We start from the raw sequence: 22,444 nt of genomic DNA, 5'->3' as shown, positions 1-22,444 counted from the left end.
GAGGCCTCACCAGTGTTCCATAGAGCCTCATCAACACTTCCCTTCTTTTATATGTTATACAGTACCTCTCGAAATGAATGCCAACATAGCATTCGCTTTCTTTTAGCGCTGATCCAACCTGGTGGTTAAACTTTAGGGTATCCTGTACGAGGACCCCCAAGTCCCTTTGCACTTCTGTACTTTGAATTTTCTCCCCATATAGATAATAATCTGCCTGTTTATTTCTGTTTCCAAAGTGTACAATGGCACATTTCTCAACATTGAATCTCATCTGCCATTTCATTCCCCATGCTCCTAAACTATCTAAGTCTCTCTGCAACCTTCCTGTTCCTTCAATACTCCCTGATCCTCCACCTATCTTGGTGTCGTCTGCAAACTTAACCACAAAACCATTTACTCCATAATCTAAAGCATCGATGTACGATGTAAAAAGAAGCGGCCCCAACACCAACCCTTGCGGAACACCACTGGTAACCGGCAGCCAACCAGAACAGGATCCCTTTATTCCCACCCTTTGCTTTCTGCCTATCAACCAATGCTCCACCCAATCTAATATCCTTCCTATAATTCCATGAGCTCTCATCTCACTAATCAGCCTCTTGTGCGGCACCTTGTCGAAGGCCTTTTGAAAATCTAAATACACAATATCCACAGCCTCTCCCTTATCTACCCTACTTGAGATTTCCTCAAAAAACTCCAATTGGTTGGTCAGGCAGGATCTTCCCTTCATGAAAGCATGCTGGCTTGGACCTATCTTGTCTTGCACCTCTAGGTATTCCATAACCTTGTCCTTGAGGATCGATTCCAATAACTTTGGATTATACTATAAGTCTCCCAATAGCCACTGGGAGATAGAGGAACAGATATGTAGACAGATTATAGAAAGACATAAAGGCAACGGGGTTGTCAAAGTGGGTAACTTTAAATTCTTCAAGATTGGGATTTCCTTAGTGCAAGAGGCTAAGATGGGGCAGAATTTCAGTACATTCAAGAGGGTTTCTTGAAACATTACGATGTCAAATAATGTCATAATTTGCACTCCCCCAGTTTAGCAATTTCCCATGAGGTCCAGACTTATGCTTATAACTATCTTAAAACTTAAGGAGTTTTGACTGCTGTTCCCAAAATGAAAGGCCAGTCACCTGGCCGGGCTCATTTCCTAAAACAAGGTGCAATATGTTCTCTCCTCTAATTGGACTAACCAATTTGGTAAATGGTTTATTATTGTCACATGTATCAAGGTACAGTGAAAACTTTGTTCTGCATGCCATCCATACAGATAATTTCATCACATCGATAGATCGACATCTTACAAGGGAAACGCAATAACAGAATGCAGAAAGCAGCAACGGTGTTACAGTTACAGAGAAAGTGCAGTGCAGGCAGACGATAAAGTGCGAGGACATGATGAGGTTGATCGTGAGGTCAGGAGTCCATCTTATACAAGAGGTCCATTCAGTAGTCTTATAACAGCAGGATAGAAGCTGTCCTTGAGCCTGGTGGTATGTGCGTTCAGGTATCTTCCCCCTCCCATTGGGCAGAAGAAACAAAAGCCTGAAAGCAGGCACCTCCATGTACCTGTCCAAGTGCTTCTTAAATGAAACTGCATCAACCACTTCCTCTGACAGCTCATTCCATATATTCCCCACTCTCTGCATGAAAAATTTGCCCCTCAGGTCCCTTTTAAATCTTTCCCCTCTCACCCTGAACCTATGCTCCCTAGTTCTGGACTCCCCTACCCCAAGGAAAAGACTGAGACAAAATAGATTCTGCAGAGGCTGGAATCTGGAGCAACACACAAAATGCTGGAGGAACTCAGTCCTGATGAAGGGTATTGAACCAAAATGTCGACTGCTTATTTCTCTCCATAGATGCTGCCAGACCTGTTGAGTTCCTCCAGCATTTTATGTGTGTTGCTGGGGAAAAGACTATTACCTAATCTTTGCCTCTCAATTTTAAACACTTCTGTAAGGTCACTCCTCATTCTCCTACGCTCCAGGGAATAAAGAGCTAGCCTGGCCAACCTCTCCCTATAATTCAGGCCTTCCAGTCCTGGCAACATCTTCGTAAATCTTCTCTACACTCTTTACAGTTTAACCACATCTTTTCTATAATAGGGCATACAAAACTATACACTGTACTCCAAGTGTGGCTTCACCAACAAATTATACAACTGCAACATAATGTCCCACTTCCTATACTCAATGCCCTGACTGATGAAGGCCAGTACGTTAAACATCTTTTTCACCACCCTGTCTATGCGTGATGCCGCTTTCAACAAACTATGCACTTGTACTCCTAGGTCCCTCTGATTCATCATACTCCCTCGTGCCCTACCCATCATAGTATAAGTCCTATGCTGGTTTGACTTTCCAAAGTGCATCACCTCACACTTATCGCATTGAAATCTATTTGCCACTCCTTGGCTCACTTCCCGAACTGATCAAGATCCCCCCGTAATGTACGATAACCTCCTTCGCTATCAATAACACCTCCTAATTCCGTGTCATCCTCAAACTTACTGATCAAGACTTGTGCATTCGCATCCAAATCATTTATACAAATAATGAATAACGAGGGTCCCAACACTGACCCCTGCGGCACACCACTAGTCACCGGCCTCCATTCCAAGAATCAACCTTCAACCAGCACCCTCTGCTTCCTACTTTGGAGGCAATTTTGAATCCACCGAACTAGCTCACTCAGGATTTCATGGGACCTTACCTTGCAGACCAGCCTACCATGTGGGACCATGTCAAAAGCCTTGCAAAGGTCCAAGTCTTAATTTATGGATAAGAATGACTGGACCTTACTAAATTGGGGGAAATTACTAAATTGGGGGAGGGCAAATTATGACATTACTAGACAGGAGCTAGGGGGAGATAATTGGGAGTAGCTGTAATGGGACATGTGGGAATTGTTGAGAGACCAACTGATCAGAACTCAGGACCAGCATATTCCAGTAAAGAGGAAGGACAAGGATGGCAGGGTAATGGAGCCTTGGATGATGAGAGAGGTTATGAACTTAGTCAGAAAGAAAAAGGAAGTGTATGTAAGGTTTGGGAAGCTAAAATTGAACAGGGCTCTTGAGGTAAAGAAAGCCAGAAAAGAAAAGGGGAATTAGGAGAGCCAAGAGGGGCCATGAAAAGTGTTTGGCAAGTGGGATTAAAGAGAATCCTAAGGCATTCTACACTACATCAAGACCAAGGGGATAACTAGGGAGGGGGTAGGACCACTCAAGGATGAAGGAATGAAGATGTGCTTGGAGGCAGAGGATGTGGGCAAGGTCCTAAATGAGTTTGTTGCGTTGGTATTCACCAAGGAGAAGGACGCGGAGGATAGTGAGATTAGTGTGGGGCGTGTTGAGATCAGGAAGGGGGTGGTGCTGGGTCTTTTGAAGAGCATCAAGGTGGATAAGTCCCCAGGGCCAGAGGGATCTATCCCAGGTTATTGAAAGAGGCAAGAGTGGAGATTGCTGGGGCCTTGATGAAGATTTTTGTATCTTCACTAGCAACAGGTGAGGTCATGAAGGGTAACCAATGTTATTCCTTTGTTCAAGAAGTGAAAAGGGGATATTCCAGGAAATTATAGGCCAGTGAGCCTTGCATCAGAGGTAGGGAAGCTATTGGAGAGGACTCTTTGGGATGGGATTTATGCAAATTTGTGCAGGACAGGTCATGTCTCATAAATTTGATAGAGTTTTTTGAAGAAGTGACAAAGATGATTGATGAGGGTAGGGCAGTTGATGTTGTCTACATAGATTTTAGTCAGGTATTTGACAAGGTCCCATATGGAAGGCTGAGCCAGAAGGTTACAATGCATGGGATGCATGGTGACTTGGTAATTTGGATTCAGGATTGACTTGCCCATAGAAGACAGAGGGTAATAGTGTAAGTGCATTGTTCTGGCTGGAGATCCGTCACCAGTGGTATTCTGCACGGATTGGTGCTGGGGCATCTGTCGTTTGTGATGTATATAAATGACTTCGATGGGTTAGTAAGTTCGCAGACGACACAAAGATGGTGGAGCTGTGGACAATGTAGAGGGCTGTCAAAGGATACAACAGAATATAGATCAGTTGGAAATATAGGTAGAGAAACAGCAGATGGCATTTAATCTGAGCAAGTATGAGATGGTATACTTTGGGAGGTCTAATTTAAGGGGAAAGTGTACAGTTAATGGCAGGATCCTGAACAGCATTGATATTCAGATGGATCTTGAGGTCCAAGCCCATTGCTCCCTGCAAGTGGCCATGCAAGTAGACAGGGTGGTAAAGAAGGAATATGGTATGCTTATCTTCATCTGTCAGGGTATTGAGTTTCAGAGTCAGGAAGTCATGTTGCAGCTGTATAAAGCTTTGGTTAGTCCACATTTGGAGCATTATGTGCGATTCTGGTCACCCCATTACAGGAAGGATGTGGAGACTTTGGAAAGGGTGCAGAAGAAGTTTACAAGGATGCTGCCTTGATGAGAGATTATGAGCTATAAGGAGAGGCTGGACAAACTTGGTTTGTTTTCTCTGGAGCGTTGGAGGCTGAGGGGAGACCTGATAGAACTTTAAAAGATTATGAGAGGAATAGACAGAGTAGACAGTTTTCCTAGGATAGAAATGTCAAATACTAGAAGATGTGCATTTGAGGTGAGGGGGGGAAACTTTAAAGGAGATGTGCGGGGCAGTTTTTGTTTATACAGAGAGTGGTGGGTGCCTCGAACAGGCTGCCAGGGGTAGTGGTGGAAGTCGATACGATAGTGCTGTTTAGGAGGCTGTTAAATAGACACATGAATATGCAGGGAATGGAGGGATATGGATCATGTACAGGCAGGAGAGATTTAGTTAAATTCAGCATCATGCTTGGCGCAAACATTGTGGGCTCAAGGTCCTGTTCCTGCGCTGTATCGTTCTGTGTTCCATGAGCTCATCCTCAAAGAATGAGTTTAGGAGGCACATGGGTATGTCACCTGCTGCAAGTTCTTCCTCTAAGTCAGCGGACATCTTAAATTAGAGACATTATCACCATAGCAAAAGCCTATAAACTCACCAACTGTTGGTGTTCAGCATTATTACCTGAAAGCAATGGACGGAGTGTATATTAGCAATATTCTCAATGACCTGAATAACAATCCTTCTAGCATATGGAATCTTTATCTACATAGATTATTATAGTCTCGCAGCATGGAAAAAGACCCTTTGTCCCACCAAGTCCATGCCAACCACCAAGTAACCATTCATGCTAATCTTGTACTAATCCAGTTTTATTCTGCCCATGGTCCCATCAATTCTCCAGATTCTACCACTCACATGCACATCAGGGGCAATTTACAGTGGCCGACTAATCTGCTAACCTGCATTCTTATCCATGAAGTTGTGATTGCGACTGAGTACAGCACCTGTCAATGACCATCTCTGCTTCTGACCTTTGGATGGAGACGTCTTGAAGCAGCTGAAGATAAATATGTCTCGGACAGTTTGCTAAGGTTGTCCTCCACTGACATCCTAGGGTTGGGATTATGTTATGTGTGAAGAATGATATCAGCCTGTGAAGAGTTTTTCAATAGATTCCCATTAATATAAATGTTATTGCCTTTTTGATGCCATTATCAGGGAAATGCTGCCTTGGTGTCATGGACAGTCTCTGTCTCTCTCCCCCTTGAAATTCAGCACATTTGTCCATCATTGATCCAAAGCTAAAAAGCACTCTGGAGCCAAGGTGGTTCTGAAGATTGGGCTTCATGAACTGACAGGTTATGTGTAATTAATGCTGCACCTTAATACCTTCTTTTGCTTTGCCAATGACTGATTACTGAAGAGGAGTCATTGATTATCTGGGTTGGATTTGTTTCTCTTTTATAGAGAGAATACTCCTGGCAATGTTCCACATTATTGGGGGAGATGATGCCAATATTGTGGGTGTACTGGAATAATTTGGAAAGAGGCATGGCTGGTTTTGGACCACAGGTCTTCATTGACACTCATTCTTGAATGTTGATGAGGCCCAAGGCCGTTTGAGGAAACTAGGAATAAGGAGTGAAGTCTAAAAATTAGACTAAGGCATTTTGGGAGTCTAGTTCAGAAATAATTCTATCACAGAATTCTGTTCATTTGGAAATATCTTTCACAAATTGCAAATGATGCAAGGTCAAAAGCTGACTTTAGATCTGAGGTTGAAAGACTTTTGACAACCAAATGGATTAAGGAATGTGGGGAAAAATGAAGTAAGTGAAGTTAGCTCAGCCACAACCTTACTGAATGGCAAAGTAGAACAACTGGCCTATCCCTGATCCTTTCTTTCCACATCTCTCTCATGCTGGTTGACACACACAAATGCCATCTTAGTTAAACCTGCTGGCACGTCACTTTCAGTGATACTTGCTTCCATACCCGACCCCATCCCAGAAATGCTTCTTGTCCTGCCTCCCGATAACAGAGATACATCCCAAATACTATTCAGTGAAAGGCTGACATTGCACACCATTGCCCCCCCCCCCCTCTGAATTTGAGAATCTGTTTCCAATAGGGAAGAGAGAAATGACATGAAGCCCAACCTTCTGTACACTTTTTACTGATGTATTTTCAGCCATGGAGCAACCCCTTTGTGATGTGGGAAGTGAAGCTGTGAGAAGTGGTGGAGAATGCAACCTGCTGAAAGGTGACCATCTGTTTGATCAAGAAGGAACCAACTGTACGGAGATAAGTAAACTAAATTCCATAAAGGATGAGGAAAATGCCATGAAGGACGTAGGGTTCAGGTGAGGAGCTTATCCTGTTCAACCTGAGTTAGTTCCAATGGTGTCCTTTACTACAGGCAATTCAGCAAGCTTTACTAACTTAACAGTCACAGATAACGTTAAAAGGAGCAAACTCTTTGCTCAGAAATAAAACAAAAACTGCAGAAATCTAAAATGAAAACAGAAAATGTTGGAAATACTCAGCAGGTCAGGCAGTGAGAGAAACAGTTTTAACAGCAAAGGGGAACAAAGAAATCAATAAAGGAACACCAAGGAATGGATAAAGAAAAGGAGGAAACAGAAATTTAGACTGCAAGAGCTTTTGTTGGGATATAAAAAGAATAGAGAGGACAAATGTGGGCCCCTACCGACAGATAACAGAACTTATAATGGGAAATAAGGAAATGGCAGAGAAAGCACTACACACTACACCTGCCAGATGCAGTAGAGAATGGAGGATAGAGCAAGAATGAGGAACTGAAGCAATTAACTGTTAGTCAAAAAATAGTACAAGAAAACTGTTGAGCTTGAAACCTGATAAATCTCAAGGATCTGATGATCTATATCCCAGGGTTTGAAGGCAGCATTAGAGAAAGTGGATACTCTGAGTATCTTCTCCCAGGGGTCTATAAATTCTGGAATTGCTTCTGTGGATTGGACAACAGAAAATATAACTCCACTTTCAAAGAAAAGAAGGGGAGACAAAATGGGAGCAACTGACTTGGTAGCCTAACATCAGTAGTGGGAAAAATGGAGGAATCAATGAAGAAGGAGGCAAAAACAGAAAAAAATAAATAGATTGAGCAGAGCCAGGATGGATTTCTGAAAGGAAGATCGTGTTTGTCTAATTTGCTGGAGATATTTGAGGATGTGACTAGGAAAAAACAGTTAAGTGTGGTGTATTTGGATTTTTAGGAGGCTTCCAATAAGATTCCACACAACGGTATTGGTCAACAAGGTTAGAGCCCACAGAACCATGGATCATATACTGACATGGACTGAGAATTGGTATTAGATAGAAAGTAAAGAGTAGGAATTAATGATTTCTTCACAGTTTGGTTGTTGTGACTAGTGGGGAACCACAAGGATTGGTGCTTGGTCCCCAGCTATTCACAATCTATATCAACATTGTTTTCAAATGGAAGTAGCTGGGATTGTGAGTATGGAGGAGGATACAAAAAACATTGGGATATGGACAAGCTGAGTGAGTGGGTAAGCACATGACACGTGGAATATAATGTGGAAAATTGTGAGGTCATTTTCTTGGGGTGGCTGAGTGATGCAGCTGATAGAGCTGCCATGACAAAGAACCATAATTTGGGTTTGATCCTGACTTCTAGTGCTGTCTGTGTGGAGTTTGCATGTTCTCTCTATTACCGCCTGGGTTCCCTGTGGGTCCTCCGCTTTCCTCCCAATCCCAAAGACATGCAGGCTTGTAGATTAGTTGGCCATTGTAAATTGCCCCAAGTGTGTGGGTGTTTTCTTGAATCTGTGGTTGTTGCTGGGAATGAGGGGTGAGATAAAATAGGATTAGTGTAGGGTTAGTGAAATGGGTGGTTGATGGTTGGTGTGGACTCCGTGAGCCAGAGGACCTGTTTCCATGCTGTATGACAGTACAACTCCATAACAGAAGAGCAGAGTATTTATTAAATGATACTAGATTAGGTGTTGCTGTTCACAGGTACCTAGGAGTGCAAGTCATTAAAGGCCAACACGCAAGCATAGCAAGCAATTGAGGCGGCAAATGACATGTGAGCCTTTATTACAAGAGGGTTTGATTACAGGAGTTCTTTTGCATTTGTAAGGGTGAGATGGTAGCTGTGGTATTATCTACAGTTTTGGTCTCTTATCTAAGAAAGAATGCACTTGCCGTAGCAGGAATAGAGTGAAGATTCACTGGACAAGGGTTTCAGGGATGGTGGGCTTGGCATATGAGGAGGGGTTGAATTGATCTCAACTTTATTCTCAGAAGAATGAGATGAGATCTCTTTAAAATCTATAACATTCTTACAGGGCTTTACAGGCTAGAAGCAGGGAGGGTGTTTCCCTTGGTTGAGGAGTCTATGATCAGGTGCCAGGGTTTCAGAATAAAGAGTGGGCTGTTTAGGACTAAGATGGGAAAAGTTTCTTCACTCAGATGGTGGTGAACCCTTGGAATTCTCGACCCTGGCAACTCAGTCATTGTGTTCATTGTTAGATTTCTGGACAATAAGGGAATCATCAGATGTGGGAATAATGCTGGAAATTGCGCTGAGGTAGAAGATCAGCCATGATCGATGAACGACGGAGCAGGCTTGGGGGGCCGAATGGTATCCTCCTCCTAATGTTAATGTTTCAGATATGTGACCTTTTATCAGAATAGTTCTGAAGAAGGGTCATCAACCTACAACATTAAATCTGTTTCTTTCTCCATAGGTGCTGCTGGGTCTTCTAAATACCTCAAAAATTTTATGTTTTCGTTTCAGATGCCTTGCTGCTTCTCAAGCCTCTTCAGAATGAACAACTTTGGTCATTGTTCCTGACTCTTACTAGTCTTTGTGAAGTGTCCCCATGCTAAAAGTGCTGCAGAAATGTGTATTAACGTAGTCTGTTGCCTCAGATATCTCGAGCCTTGATTGTTCATTTAGGCAGTTTTATGAGATCCTTGACACTAACTTGCATGACACCCTTAAGTATTTTTTTTTAAACATTATCTTGCATTTGAATGAAAAGAAAACAGAAGTCCTCTAAATATCTACTCAGAATTTCCCCAGCCTGACACGACTGTTAAGGGAGTGATGCATGTGTGGAGTGGTCAACATTACAGTGGACTGAGAGAGGAAGAGTGGTGTGATGCGAAGTGTATTGACTGAGTGTAGCATCACATGGTGGGGCCGTGGTGTGAATTTCAAATGGGAGTCAGTGGAGTTGGAGATATTTTGTATCTGATGGGTAGGTATAGCTTAGAAATAAGTTTGGATGCAGAATTTTAGATGGGTTGAGGTCTCCAGATGATTGAATTTGGGATGCTATGAGAGGACATTTGAGAAATTAAGTCTCAAATGAAGAAAGGCTGCTCAAAGCTTCTGAAATGGAAAGTGGAGTAGGATTGATGTCTGGAGATGGACAAGCATGGTTTTAAAGAACAGAATTATTGGAATATGATGGGATTAATTGACCAAATTAGACTTTTTGGGAGTGACCTGAAGTTGGCAGTGCTGAAAGTTTGTTGATTCTGATATTGCACTATGAGCAGTGGGAGGAGTCCCATGCTCAATCATTACAGGTTCTAACATTCCTTCACTTGCTTTCTAAACCTTAGCTCAGTTATTTCACCGTTTGCCGTATCAATTGTAGAAGATGGAAAAGTGCAAACAGAAACCATGGACTACCAGGGTGAGTAGCCTTTGAATTGATGACCACACCTCTGGCTTTAAACAGCTGCTACCCAGTAGGTTTTGTGGACGATCTAAGTATCTCCTCTTCTCTCAGGCCATTTATTTCAATGTGGACAGAATATTACTCGTTGGTAATGCATCATGAAATTAACACAGTCTTTCTTCAGGGTTATTTCGATACCATGGGCCTCATAAGAAGTAGAAGCAGGAGAAGGCTTATTTGACCCCTCGTGTCTGCTCCACCACTTAATTAGACTGTGGTCTCCTTTGACTTGACAATGCTTTCCTGTACTGTCTCCAAATCCCTCAATTCCCTTAATGTCTAAAAATATATTAATGTCTGTGATAAACCCTCCACAACCCTCTTGGATAGAAAATTCCAAATATTTACTACCCTCTGTTAAGAAAAAAATAGCCTTCTCATTTCAGTCCTGAATGGCTGATCTTATTTTGACACTCTGACTCCTGGTTCTGGACATACACAGCCAGAAGAATCATCATTCCTGCATCTATCCAGCCAAGCTCCATCAGAATTTTGTGTGTTTCAATGAGATTACCCCTCACTCTTCCAAACGTGAGAGAGTCTTGACCCAGACTGCTTAATTTGCCCTTGTGAAACAATCCCCCCATGAGGAATTCAATCTGGTGAACTTTCACCACGCTCTCTATCACAGGTATATTCTTTCCTAGATAGGGAGACCAGCCATTTACACAATATTCCAGATCTGGTCTCACCAGGGCCACGTACAACTGCAATGGGGTATTTTTTTGTCTGGTACAAACTCCTTTGCAATGAAGGGCAATGTATTGGTTTATTATTGTCACTTGTACCGAGGTACAGTGAAAAGCTTGTCTTACAAACCGATCGTGCAGGTAAATTCATTACACAGTGCAGTAACATTGAGTTAGTACAAAGTGCATTGATGTAGTACAGGTAAAAACAGTAACAGTACAGAGTAAAGTGTCACAGCTACAGAGAAAGTGCAGTGCAATAAGGTGCAAGGTCACAACAAGGTAGATTGTGAGGTCATAGTCCATCTCATTGTATAAGGGAACCATTCAATAGTCTTATCACAGTGGGGTAGAAGCTGTCCTTAAGTCTGGTGGTACGTGCCCTCAGGCTCCTGTATCTTCTACCCGATGGAAGAGGAGAGAAGAGATAATGTCCCAGGTGGGTGGGGTCTTTGATTATGCTGGCTGCTACACCAAGACAATGAGAGGTAAAGACAGAGTCCAAGGAGGGGAGGCTGGTGTCCGTCATGTGCTGGGCTGTGTCCACAACTCTCTGCAGTTTCTTGCACTCCTGGACAGAGCAGTTGCCATACCAAGCCGTGATACATCCAGATAGGATGCCTTCTATGGTACATTGGTAAAAGTTGGTGAGAGTCAAAGGGGACAAACCAAATGTCTTTAGCCTCCTGAGGAAGTAGAGGCACTGGTGAATTTTCTTGGCCGTGGCATCTACGTGATTTGACCAGGACAGGCTGTTGGTGATGTTCACTCTCAGGAACTTGAAACTCTCAACCCTCTCGACCTCAGCACCATTGATGTAGACAGGTGCATGTAGACCGCCCCCTTTCCTGAAGTCAATGATCAGCTTTTTTGTTTTTTTGACATTGAGGGAAAGATTGTTGTCATGACAACATTCCACTAAGCTCTCTGTCTCCTTCCTGTACTCCGACTCATCGCTGTTTGAGATACGGCCTACAACGGTGGTATCATCTGAAAACTTGTAGATGGAGTTAGAGCAGAATCTGGCCACACAGTCATGAGTGTATAGGGAGTAGAGTAGAAGGCTGAGGACACAGCCCTGTGGGACACCAGTGTTGAGAATAATCGTGCCGGAGGAATTGCTGCCTATCCTCACTGATTGCAGTCTATTTGTTAGAAAGTCAACTATCCAGTTACAGAGGGAGGTGTTGAGTCCTAGGTCTCGGAGTTTGGTGACAAGCTTGCTTGGAATTATTGTATTGAAGGCAGAGCTGTAGTCAGTAAACAACGGTCTAACATATGTGTCTTTACTTGAAGACACAATGTACCTTGTGCCTTCTTTGCTTCCTATACCCGAGCATTAGCTTTTTATGATCTGTGTACAAGAATACTCAGATCCCACTGAGCACCAAAACCTTTCAATCTTTCACCATGTAAAAAATATTCAACTTCTCTTATTTTTCTACCAAAGCGGATGACCACACATTCCATTTACCTCATTCTTGCCCATGTGCATTCACTTGGCCTTTCTTTATTCCATTGAAGCTTCTCTGAATTCTTCTCACAACTGATACTACCACACAGCAATGTATGGATTTTGGGATGTAGATTGGAACCCCAGCACCAATCTCTGCAGCATCCAGCCAGTAACAGCCTCTCAACTGGAAAGAGACCCATTTGTTCAAACTCATTGTTTTTAGTCTGTCAAACAATGCTCGATCTAAGCCAGTTTATTAACATCAATCCTAATTTTGCAAACTAATTTTTCATGTGGTTTATCAAAAGCTTCTGAACATCCAAATGCACCCATCCACTCCTTGTTTCTAATCTATTCTACTGGTAGTATTCTCAACAAGATAAGATATCTTTATTAGTCACATGTACGTCGAAACACACAGTGAAATACATCTTTTTGTGTAGAGTGTTCTGGGGCAGCCTGCAAGTGTTGCCATGCTTCCGGTGCCAACATAGCATGCCCACAACTTCTTAACCTGTATGTCTTTGGAATGTGGGAGGAAACCAGAGCACCCGGAGGAAACCCACACAGACACGGGGAGAACATAGAAACTCCTTACAGGCAGTGGCTGGAATTGAACCCAGGTTGCTAGCGCTGTAATAGTGTTACCGCTGCACTACCGTGCCAGCAGTAACACTACCATGAAAGTCCAGTCGATTTGTTCAGCATGATTTCCCTTTGATAAACCCAAGCTGACTTGGTCCAATCTCATTAATGCTTTTGAAGTATTCAGTTATTGCATCGTTTATATTAGATTCAGCATTTTAGAAAGGGTGTAATCTTTAAAGTGTATCAGGGAGATCTATTTGTGAAGCCAGGTTAGTGGATGAAGTGTCAACAGGTGAATACTTTGGGGATAAAAACAAACTGTTGAAGGAACTCAGCAGGTTGAGCAGCATCTGTGGGGAAAGGAATTGTCGATGCTTGGGGTTGACTTTATTCAAGAAGAGTGGCGGGGTAAGCCAGGTCATTATAGGACAGTGAGTCTTCTGCCAGTAATAGGGAAATTATTGGAAAACCTTCTGCACTTGGAAAGGTAGCAATTGATCAGGGATAGATAGCAGATATTTGTTGAAGGGAGATCCTGTCTGACAATTTTAATTGAGTTCTTTGAAGAGGTACCTTAACATATTGATGAAGGCAATGTAGTTGATGTGGTTTACATGGTCTTCGAAAAGGTCTTTGACAATATCCCTCATGGAAGGTGGTTGAAAAGATGAGAGACCATGAATTTAAGGCAAGTTGCATCCAAATTTGGTTTGGTAAAAGGAGACAGAGGCTGGAGGGTTGCTGTTGCAATTGGAAGACTGTGACCAGCTGTGTACCAGATGGATCCCCTGCTGCTTGTTATATACATTATCAACTTCGATGTGAATGTAGGAGTTATGGTTAGTAAGTTTGCAGATGCCATGAAAATTGGTGGTATTGTTGAAAGTGAGATGGCTAATCTTAAGGCTGCAGAATGATATTGATCAGCTGGTAAATTGGGTAGAGCAATGGCAGAACTTAATTCTGATAAGTGTGAGGTGATGCATTGGGAGGGGTTAATAAGGAAAGAACATACACAATGAATGACACAGGCCCTGTTGCATGAAATCGTTCTTTACTGTCTTAAGGATTGAGGACTCTGAACACGAGCTTTGTAGACCAAAACTAGTTCAATCACAAAGGCAAACCCGGGACAGAATGGATGGGAACAGACACATGCTCACTCACGCACAGGATACCAACAACACGAGAGGGGAAGCGCAACTGGGGTAAGATACACACACACACACACACACACACACAAACTAATACACACAAGCACACAGTAACAATGTACAACTTCAGAATATAACACTTCAATGCCCGTCCCACACTAGCATTGGCCCTTAACGTTCCCTGAGTCTGAGTGAAACGCTCCCTGACCATGTGGTGATGCTCTCTTACCTATGATCTCTGCAGTGTTGTCTCACTACTCCTGGGGTCATCAAAAGAGGAAGGGCTAGTGGATGCAGCCCTTTTTAATGTGCTAGGAGGCTGGGTGGAGCCTCACTGTCGTGATTTAAACAAGCCAATGGTGTGGGAGTCAAAGACAAAGGTTCCTGCCACAGCCAATGGTCAGGCAGGTTCAGAGATAAAGGGTACTGCTCAGGCAAGTTCAGAGGCAAAAGGTACTCTCACACCTGAGGGGCGGGTGGAGCTGCACCTTGATTGACAGTAGTATCACTTCCGATCAGAGGAGCAATGCTGTCCTCCGGTCAGTGGGGGTCATTGTCATTACTGTCATGTGACAGCCATGTGGATTTCTCACAACAGGCCCTTTGGTGTTCAAGTCCAAAGATCCATGATGGTGGCAGCACGGGTAGATAAATTGGTGAAGGAGGCATATGGGATACTTGCCTTTGTTAGCCAGAGGAGGGAGGGAGGGAGGCCTTGGTATAACTTTATAAGACATTGGTTGCCGCACAATGGGAAGGATGGAGAGGGTGCAGAGGAGATTCAGCAGGATGTGCCCTGGCAAGGAATGTTTTATTTCTGAGGAGAGACTGGAAGGGCTGGGTTTGTTTTCCTTGGAGCAAAGGATGTTGAGGCGTGATCTGATAGAGATGCACAAAATTATGAAAGCCATAGATAGGAAGGATAATAAGAAACTTTCTCCATGATAGAGGTGTCTAAGTCCAGAGGGTTAAAGTGAGGAATAAGGGATTTAGAGGGTATTTGAGGGACAGTTTCTTCACCCAGAGGATAGTTAAAATCTACAGTGCATGGTGTGAGGAGGTGGTGGAGGCAGGTACTCTCACAGCATTAAAGAAGCAATGGATGAGCACTTGAATTGGCAGGGCATGGTAGGCTATGGAGCAAGTGCTGGTAAATGGGATTAGTATAGATAGATACTTGATGGTTGGCATGGACATCATAGGTCGAAGAGCCTGTTTCTGTGCTATATTTTTCCCACTGCTGATGTTTGGCTTACTGGTTTGTAATTCCTGGTTTCCTCCTTTTCTCCTTTTTCAAATGAGAGGGTTGCAAATGTAACTCTTCTCTCTGTAGTAACTGCTCCAGAATCAATGCCAGCACATTATCTCAATCCCATGTGTTCTAAATGTGTTGAATAACCTTGTGTGGCTCCTTATTAAAGATCCTCTGAAAGAACAAATACACCACATCCACTTGTTGAACCCTTATGTTTTCTACAATTTGCAGCTTTAAGATACTCTAACAGACCTGCCAAACATGATTTTCCATTTATAACGCCATGTTGACTCTGTGCTATCCTATTATCTTCTATGTGCCCTGTTAGTACTTCCTTAGTAATAGATTCATGCATTTCCCTCACTACTGATGTCAGGGTAACTGGCTGTACTTCCCCATCCTCTATATCCCTCCTTTCTTAAATACATGCGTTACATTTGCTACCTCCCAATGCATGGGAACCCTTCCTCAATCTATGGAAGTTTGGAAGGTGATAACAATGTATGCATGATCTCCATAGGCAGTTGTGTCAAGGCCTTGTTGTGCCAAAACCTGGTTGTGTAGATCATTGAGCACTGGGGATTTATCAGCTCTCATTCCTATTAATATCTCCATGTTTTTTTAAAATAAAGCTACTTACTTTGAGCTCCTTGTGCACTCCAGATGCATTGCTGTCCACTCCTGGGAGGTTTATTATGTCTTCTCTGGTGAATACAGACACCAAAGTATTTGATTAATTTCTCTTCCATCTATCTATGTCTTTCATAGTCTTAGATACTTCTATCAGGTCCCCCATCAGCCTCCTTTGCTATAGGGAAAACAAGCCCATCCTATCCAATCTCTTCCCAAAACTTCAGTCTTCCAATCCAGACAACATCCTGGTGAGTTTCCTCTGTACTCTCTCCAGCACAATCACATCCTCCTTACAGTGTGGTGACCAGAAATGCACACAATACTCCAAGTGTGGCCTAGCCAGTTTTTTGTAAAGTTGCAACAGAACATCCCAACTCTTATATTCTATGCCCCAACCTATGAAGGTAAGGATGCCACCCTATAAACCTGTGTTGCCACTTTCTGGGAACAATGGATTTGGACCCCCTAGGTATCTCTGTTCATTAATATTCCTTGGTGCCCTACCACTTACTGTATGTGTCCTACCCCTATTTGACTTCCCAAAGGCATCACCCAACACTTGCTGGGATTAAATTCCAATGGCTGGCCCAACTTTCAATCTGATCCATATCCTGCTTTAGACCACCTTCCTTGCTATTCATACCAATAATTTTCATGTCATCTGCAAATGTACTAATCATACCTCCCACCTTCACATCTAAGTCATTAATTATATCACAAACAGCAATAGTCCTAGTGCCAATCGCTAAGGTGCACCACAAGTCTCAGACTTTGAATCAGAAAAACATCCTTCCAACACTACCCTCTGACTTCTATCACCAAGATAATTTTGGATCCACTGAGCCAGCTCATACTGGATTCCATATGCCTTAACCTGGACCAGCCTGTCATGTGGGACCTCATCAAATGCCTTAATAAAAAAATACTTATCGATGCCCTTGGAAAATCTTTATGAATACTCCCCAACTCCTCAGAAAAGATTGCTGATATAATCCTTACACCTCTGATAAACCAGTAACAATTCCTGATTTACAGGACGTGCTGATTTAGGTCCCAAGCCGCACTGTACATAGAACGTGGAACAGTGCAACACAGGAACAGGCCCTGTGGCCCACGTTGTGTGTGCCGAGCATGATGTCAAATTAAACTAATCCCTTCTGCCTGCTCACAGTCCATAGTAATATGAATATTTCTGACACCATTCTCGGTTATTGTCTGATATGTCTCATCGACCCCCGGTATATCCTGACACACCTCATAGACTCCTCAGTAATACTCTGACATTGGACTTTCCATAAAAGCTGCACATCCCATTTGTTTGACAACCAGAACATATTTAAGTGAGATAGAGTAAATGCATGAAGCTCAGCTTTCTATAAACCTTGTTGTTGTGTTTTAAGCCAATGAGCAGTTTTCCTGTGGTGAAGGGAGAGATCTGGTGAGGAATGATGAAAAATGCAAAGGAGACCATCTGCCTGAGCAGGAAAGGACTAAGAACATGGAGATAAATGACCTCAGTTCAACAGAACATCAGGAGAAATCCAAGGACTTGGGGCCAAGGTGAGGAGTGTATACTGTTAAGTCCCAGTTACTGTTTCTGTAGTTCAATGGTATCCAATGTGTTACACTCTAGCATCAAAAGCCTTTTGATGGCTTGCTACCTACTTCTTAAAAAGCACTTTTCCCAAGGTTTGTAAGAGATATCCAAATGATTGCATTTTCCTGTATTTTCTCTGTGGCCTTGCAAACTATCACACTTCACATATTTATTGAAATCCCTTTTCAATAAATATGGTTACAGTTACAGTTGAAGATTACAGTTGAATGAAGGTGGAGTGAGAGGTGAGATGTATTGTGGAAGTTAGGCAAGTTAGCAATGTCACCTCAGCAAATGTAACTGGCTGTGCCCATGTGCTGCAAGATCTTGATAACATTCAGGCGTAGCTAAAAAGTAGCAAGTAAAATTCGCACCACAAAAGTTCCAGGTAATGGCCATCTCCAATGTGAGAGAGTCAGACCTCTGTTTCTTGATGTTGAATGGCATCTTCCTTGCTGCATTCTCCACAGTGAATATCCTGCGTGACACCATTGATAAGAAAGTCAACTGCACAACCACTCTAAGAGCAGATCAGAGGTTGGGTACCTTGCAGCGAGTAACTCTCCTGCTGACACCCGAGGCCTTTCCACCATCTACAAGGAAAGCGAACCGAGTGATGGAATATCCTCCACTTGACTAGATAAATGCTGTGTCAAAAACTCTCAAGAAGCACAATACCTTCCGGAACAAAGTAGCCTGCTTCACTGAGAGAACACCATTCACCCCAAGTGTCTATTCCCTCTACCACTGGTGCACTGTGGCTACAAAACACACAGCAGTCATTGGCCTAGGCTTCTGCCCCTGACCTTAACCACCAAGAAGGATGAGGGCAGCAAGTGCGTGGGAACACCATCACTTGCGGTTCCCTTTGAGGTCACATACCATCCTGACTCGGAAACATATGGCTGTTCCTTTATCTTTGTTGGTTCTAGGTTTGGAAATCCTTGCCCACCAACATTGTGGGAGTACCTATACATTAAGGACTGCAACAGTTCAAGAAGGCTCACCATCAGCTTCCCAAGGGTAGTTAGGGCAATAAGTGTTGGCCTTGCCATTATTACCCAGGTCCTGACAAGAAGTTGAGAAAAATATGCATGCAGCATCTTCAACTGAGGTGGAATGAGGAATGGAGGAGCATTCCATTGCATCACTCTGGGTCACACACTGCTGCTGATCTGGTTTAGGTTGTTTACTAATCCTGTGTGTAAAGAATGGCACTCTGCAATCAACAACAACACGGTAGCGTAGCGGTTAGCATAACGCTATTACAGTGCCAGCGATCGGGGTTTGATTCCCGTCGCTGTCTGTAAGGAGTTTGTGCGTTCTCCCGTGTCTGCGTGGGTTTCCTCCGGGTGCTCCGGTTTCCTCCCACATTCTAAAGACATACGGGTAGGTTAATTTGGGGGTTTAAAATGGGCGGTGCGGACTCGTTGAGCCGGAAGGGCCTGTTACCACGCTGTAATTAAAAAAATTAAAAAAATTATGAAAAAAACAATCTGTATTTGTACTATGACCTTTGAGCAATAAAACACCTCAGGACACTTTACAGGAGTTTTATCAAACCAAATTTAACATCATGCTGTGTTTGGGTAGATGACTGAGTAGTTAGTCAAAGAGTGTCTTGAAGAAGGATGGAGAGGTAGGAAGCGGTCAGATTTAGGGATGGAAGCTCCTGAAGTAGAGTCTGGGATTCCTAATTGAAGGAGCAGAAATACTTGGAGGATTGGAGAAGCTTACAGGGAAAGGGTAGAGGAAGGACATGGGCCAAGAATGAGAATTTGAAAACTGAATCATCGCTGGGCGACAGTTGATGCAGGTCAGTGAACACAGGAGTAATCAGGAACAAGACTTGGCACAAGTCACATCTGATGATTTGGAAAGAGTTGTGTGGGGGGAGTCTGAGCAAATTATTGGAATTCTTGTCTGGAAATTACAAATGAAAATTTAAAAAAAACTGCAAATGCTGGAAATCTGAAGTAAAACCAAAATGTTGGAAACCCTTAGCAAGTCGGGCATCACCTGCGGAAGGAGAAATGTTTCAAATTGAAGACCCATCATGAGAAAAGGGAAAGAGAGAAAAGCAAATTAATTTTAAGTTGCCAAGAAGAGGGGGAAGGGATGGATAGGACAAAGGTGATCTCTGTGATAGAGTGAGGACAGGGCTGGCCGTGGGGTAAGTTGTAGAGGGTCATGTAGTCAATGGGGGTAGTTTGAGGGTGATAACACAAACAAGCAAGTGCAATATTTGGTGAACTACTGGTCTGTAGGACAGGTACAGCAGATCAGATGGTGTAAATGGAGACAGAAAAACTGAGCCATACCACAGCAGACATGACCAGTTGTAAAACAGAGAGAAAGTGAGTTACCAGAAGTTGTATATTGCAATATGGTGTCCAGATAGAAGGTGAGGTGCTATTCGTGAAATGGTGTTGGGTCTCATTATAACGGTTTAGAAGGCCACAGACAGATGGATCAGAGTGGAAGTAGGATGAAAAACTAAAGTGGTGTGCTCATGATCGCCCTTGTGGACTGAATGCAGTTGCGCTGCAACGTAGTCACCTAATCTGTGTCTGGTTTCTTCAGTGAGGAGACCACATTGTCAATGCCGAATGCTGCACGCTCGATTGGAAGAAGTACTGCTTCATGTGGAAAGACTGTTTGGATCCCTAGATGCTGGGAAGGAAAGAGGTGAAAGCACATGTTGCATCTCCTGTGGTTGCATGGGGAAGTGCTATAATGTGGGACTAGTTGTTGGGGATGGATGAGTTCTGGTGCTGGAATCTAGTTGGATCCAGTGGAAAATGATCTGTTGACTGTGGAGGCTGTGGGGTGGAAGGTGAGGACGAGGAGAACCCTATCCTTGCTCTGTTGAGGTAAGGGGGTGAGAACAGAGGTGTGGGGGATAGATGAGATTTTCCACACAGGTGTCTCTGAAATTTCTTCCTTCCTCCTAAATCATGGCTTCCCCCCTACCATAGTGGACTCTGTCCAGGGGAAGCCAAGGTTCAGGAAGAAGGAGGGCATTTCAGAGGTACCTGTGTGGAAAGTCTGATCATCAGAACAAATGTGACAGAAATGGAGGAACTGGGAGAATGGAATGGAGTCCTTAGAGGAAACAGGGTGTAAGGGAATGTGGTCAAGATAGCTGTGGGAGTCAGTAGGATGTGTATGGACAGACTATCTCCTGAGATGGAAATGGAAGGATCCAGAATGTGAAGAGAGGAGTCGGAAGTGGACCATGTGCAGATGAGAGCAGGACGGAAATTGGCAGGATAAGTAATGAAACTTCCAAGTTCTATATGTGCAGGAAGTAGCAATGATGCACCAATAACTCACTTTCTCTCTGTGTCAGTACCAGCCATTTCTGCTGTAAGTCATTCTTCTGTTAAACTGGCTCAGTTTTTGTGTCTCCATTAGCACAACGTGACTTGTTGGACATGCCCCACAGTCCTGTATTTTGCAACACATTACACTTTGTTTATCACACTCTAACTGCCCCATTTACACATGACCAGAGGACATCTGAATCTCATCCCCATGGCAACTCTGGCCTCGCCCAATCACGACGTTCCCCTTTGTCCTGTGCATCCTTCCCTCCATTTTCTATGCAACTTAAAACTAGTCTGTTTTTCCTCTCTTTTCTAGCTTGGATTAAAGGCCTTTGACCTAATTCAGTTCCTCTGCCCACAGAAGCTGCCTGACCTGCTGAGGTTTCCAGCCTATTCTGTTTTAATGTATTTTAATCAATATGTTTTAATATTCCCTTTGATGCTGTTTAAATCACAGCTCAGTCGTTCCACCAGCCAACATGTCAGCAATGGGAGATGGGAAGCCACAAGTGGAAACTGGGGAGTACCAAGGTGAGTAAGATGGTATCAGCCTTTTGAATTGCTGTTCACTCAGGCTTAAACAGTTGCCATGTAGCTGCTTCTATGGAGAATTAAGGTGCATCCCTTCACTCCATCTCTCAGGCCATTCATTTCAATGAAATGACTCTGAGGAAGACAGAACATTGCCAACGCACATTCGTCACTAATGTGGTCTTCAACCCTGGGTGTGTCTCATCTGTGGAGCTGCTGTCTTCTACTTGGTTTGGGAACAAAAGTTGAGTGTGGCAGGCAACGTGAATCTCGACTTGAATTTGGCTGTGATGCTACCAGAGTAAACTGCAATCTCCTCTGGAACCGGAAGCAGTGTTGCAATCAAATTGCACTTATCAGGAACTGCAGTTACTGTACCAAATAAGCAAAAACAGCAGATGTTGGAAGTCTGAAGTAAATACGAAAAGAGCAGGAGATACTCAGCAGATCAGGCAGCTTCTGTGGAGAGAGAATCAGAACTGGAATTGCTGTAATAACTCATCCATAGCTTACTCATAGCATTTCTTACTCTCGCATATCCCATTCCCCTAACAATAAAAAAAACACATCCCTTCAAAACATTTCATAATATATTTCAGAATATATTTCAGACTGCAAAGAGGCCTCTGATACAGCTCATATCACTGACAGTAATATAATGAAATGTTCACAGTTTTGATTGAAAGACTGGAAAGCACATTGCTCTGTATATTCCACTATTGCTAAAACTCCAGTGTTATGCCTTATAACATATCGCCGCTCTCTCAGTAAGGTTTACAGTTTTACTTCATGGCAATCACAGTAAAGCTTGCTGACACACCCTCAGTGTGCTGGATAACACCTGCTGGTTCTTCGTAGACCCCTTCTTGATAACACTCGGATGGTGAGTGAATCTTGCGATGTAAAATGTGCAAATGAGGTTCAGCAGACTAAAACTTGTCATGAAATGTCTTAATTATTTAAATAGACTGAAAGGATCGTCACTCTATACAACAGAGAGGTGTACTTTCAGAAGATGATCTGACTGGGGTCGAAAAATGGAGGAAGGAAAATATATTTTATCATT

The 22,444-nt window shown here is 43.2% G+C and overlaps 1 protein-coding gene across 7 annotated transcripts in view; it reads left to right on the top strand.

Annotated features, from left to right (window-relative positions):
• Positions 1–22,444, top strand: part of LOC127577409 (dynein axonemal assembly factor 1-like) — a 79,111-nt gene that overhangs the window by 5,273 nt on the left and 51,394 nt on the right. For 4 of the 7 annotated variants that reach the window (XM_052028601.1, XM_052028602.1, XM_052028599.1 and 1 more), the window contains exons 3-6: positions 6,576–6,747; positions 10,028–10,101; positions 17,322–17,481; positions 21,305–21,378. In XM_052028601.1, the coding sequence (XP_051884561.1) occupies positions 6,576–6,747; positions 10,028–10,101; positions 17,322–17,481; positions 21,305–21,378 (480 nt within the window). The remainder of the gene's footprint in view (positions 1–6,575; positions 6,748–10,027; positions 10,102–17,321; positions 17,482–21,304; positions 21,379–22,444) is intronic. The other 3 variants (XM_052028603.1, XM_052028604.1, XM_052028605.1) reach the window with 3 other exon arrangements.

This window comes from Pristis pectinata, chromosome 13 (assembly GCF_009764475.1).
Source record: "Pristis pectinata isolate sPriPec2 chromosome 13, sPriPec2.1.pri, whole genome shotgun sequence".
In the NCBI taxonomy this organism is placed as follows: Eukaryota; Metazoa; Chordata; class Chondrichthyes; order Rhinopristiformes; family Pristidae; genus Pristis; species Pristis pectinata.
This window is presented reverse-complemented; position numbering and strand designations above follow the sequence as displayed.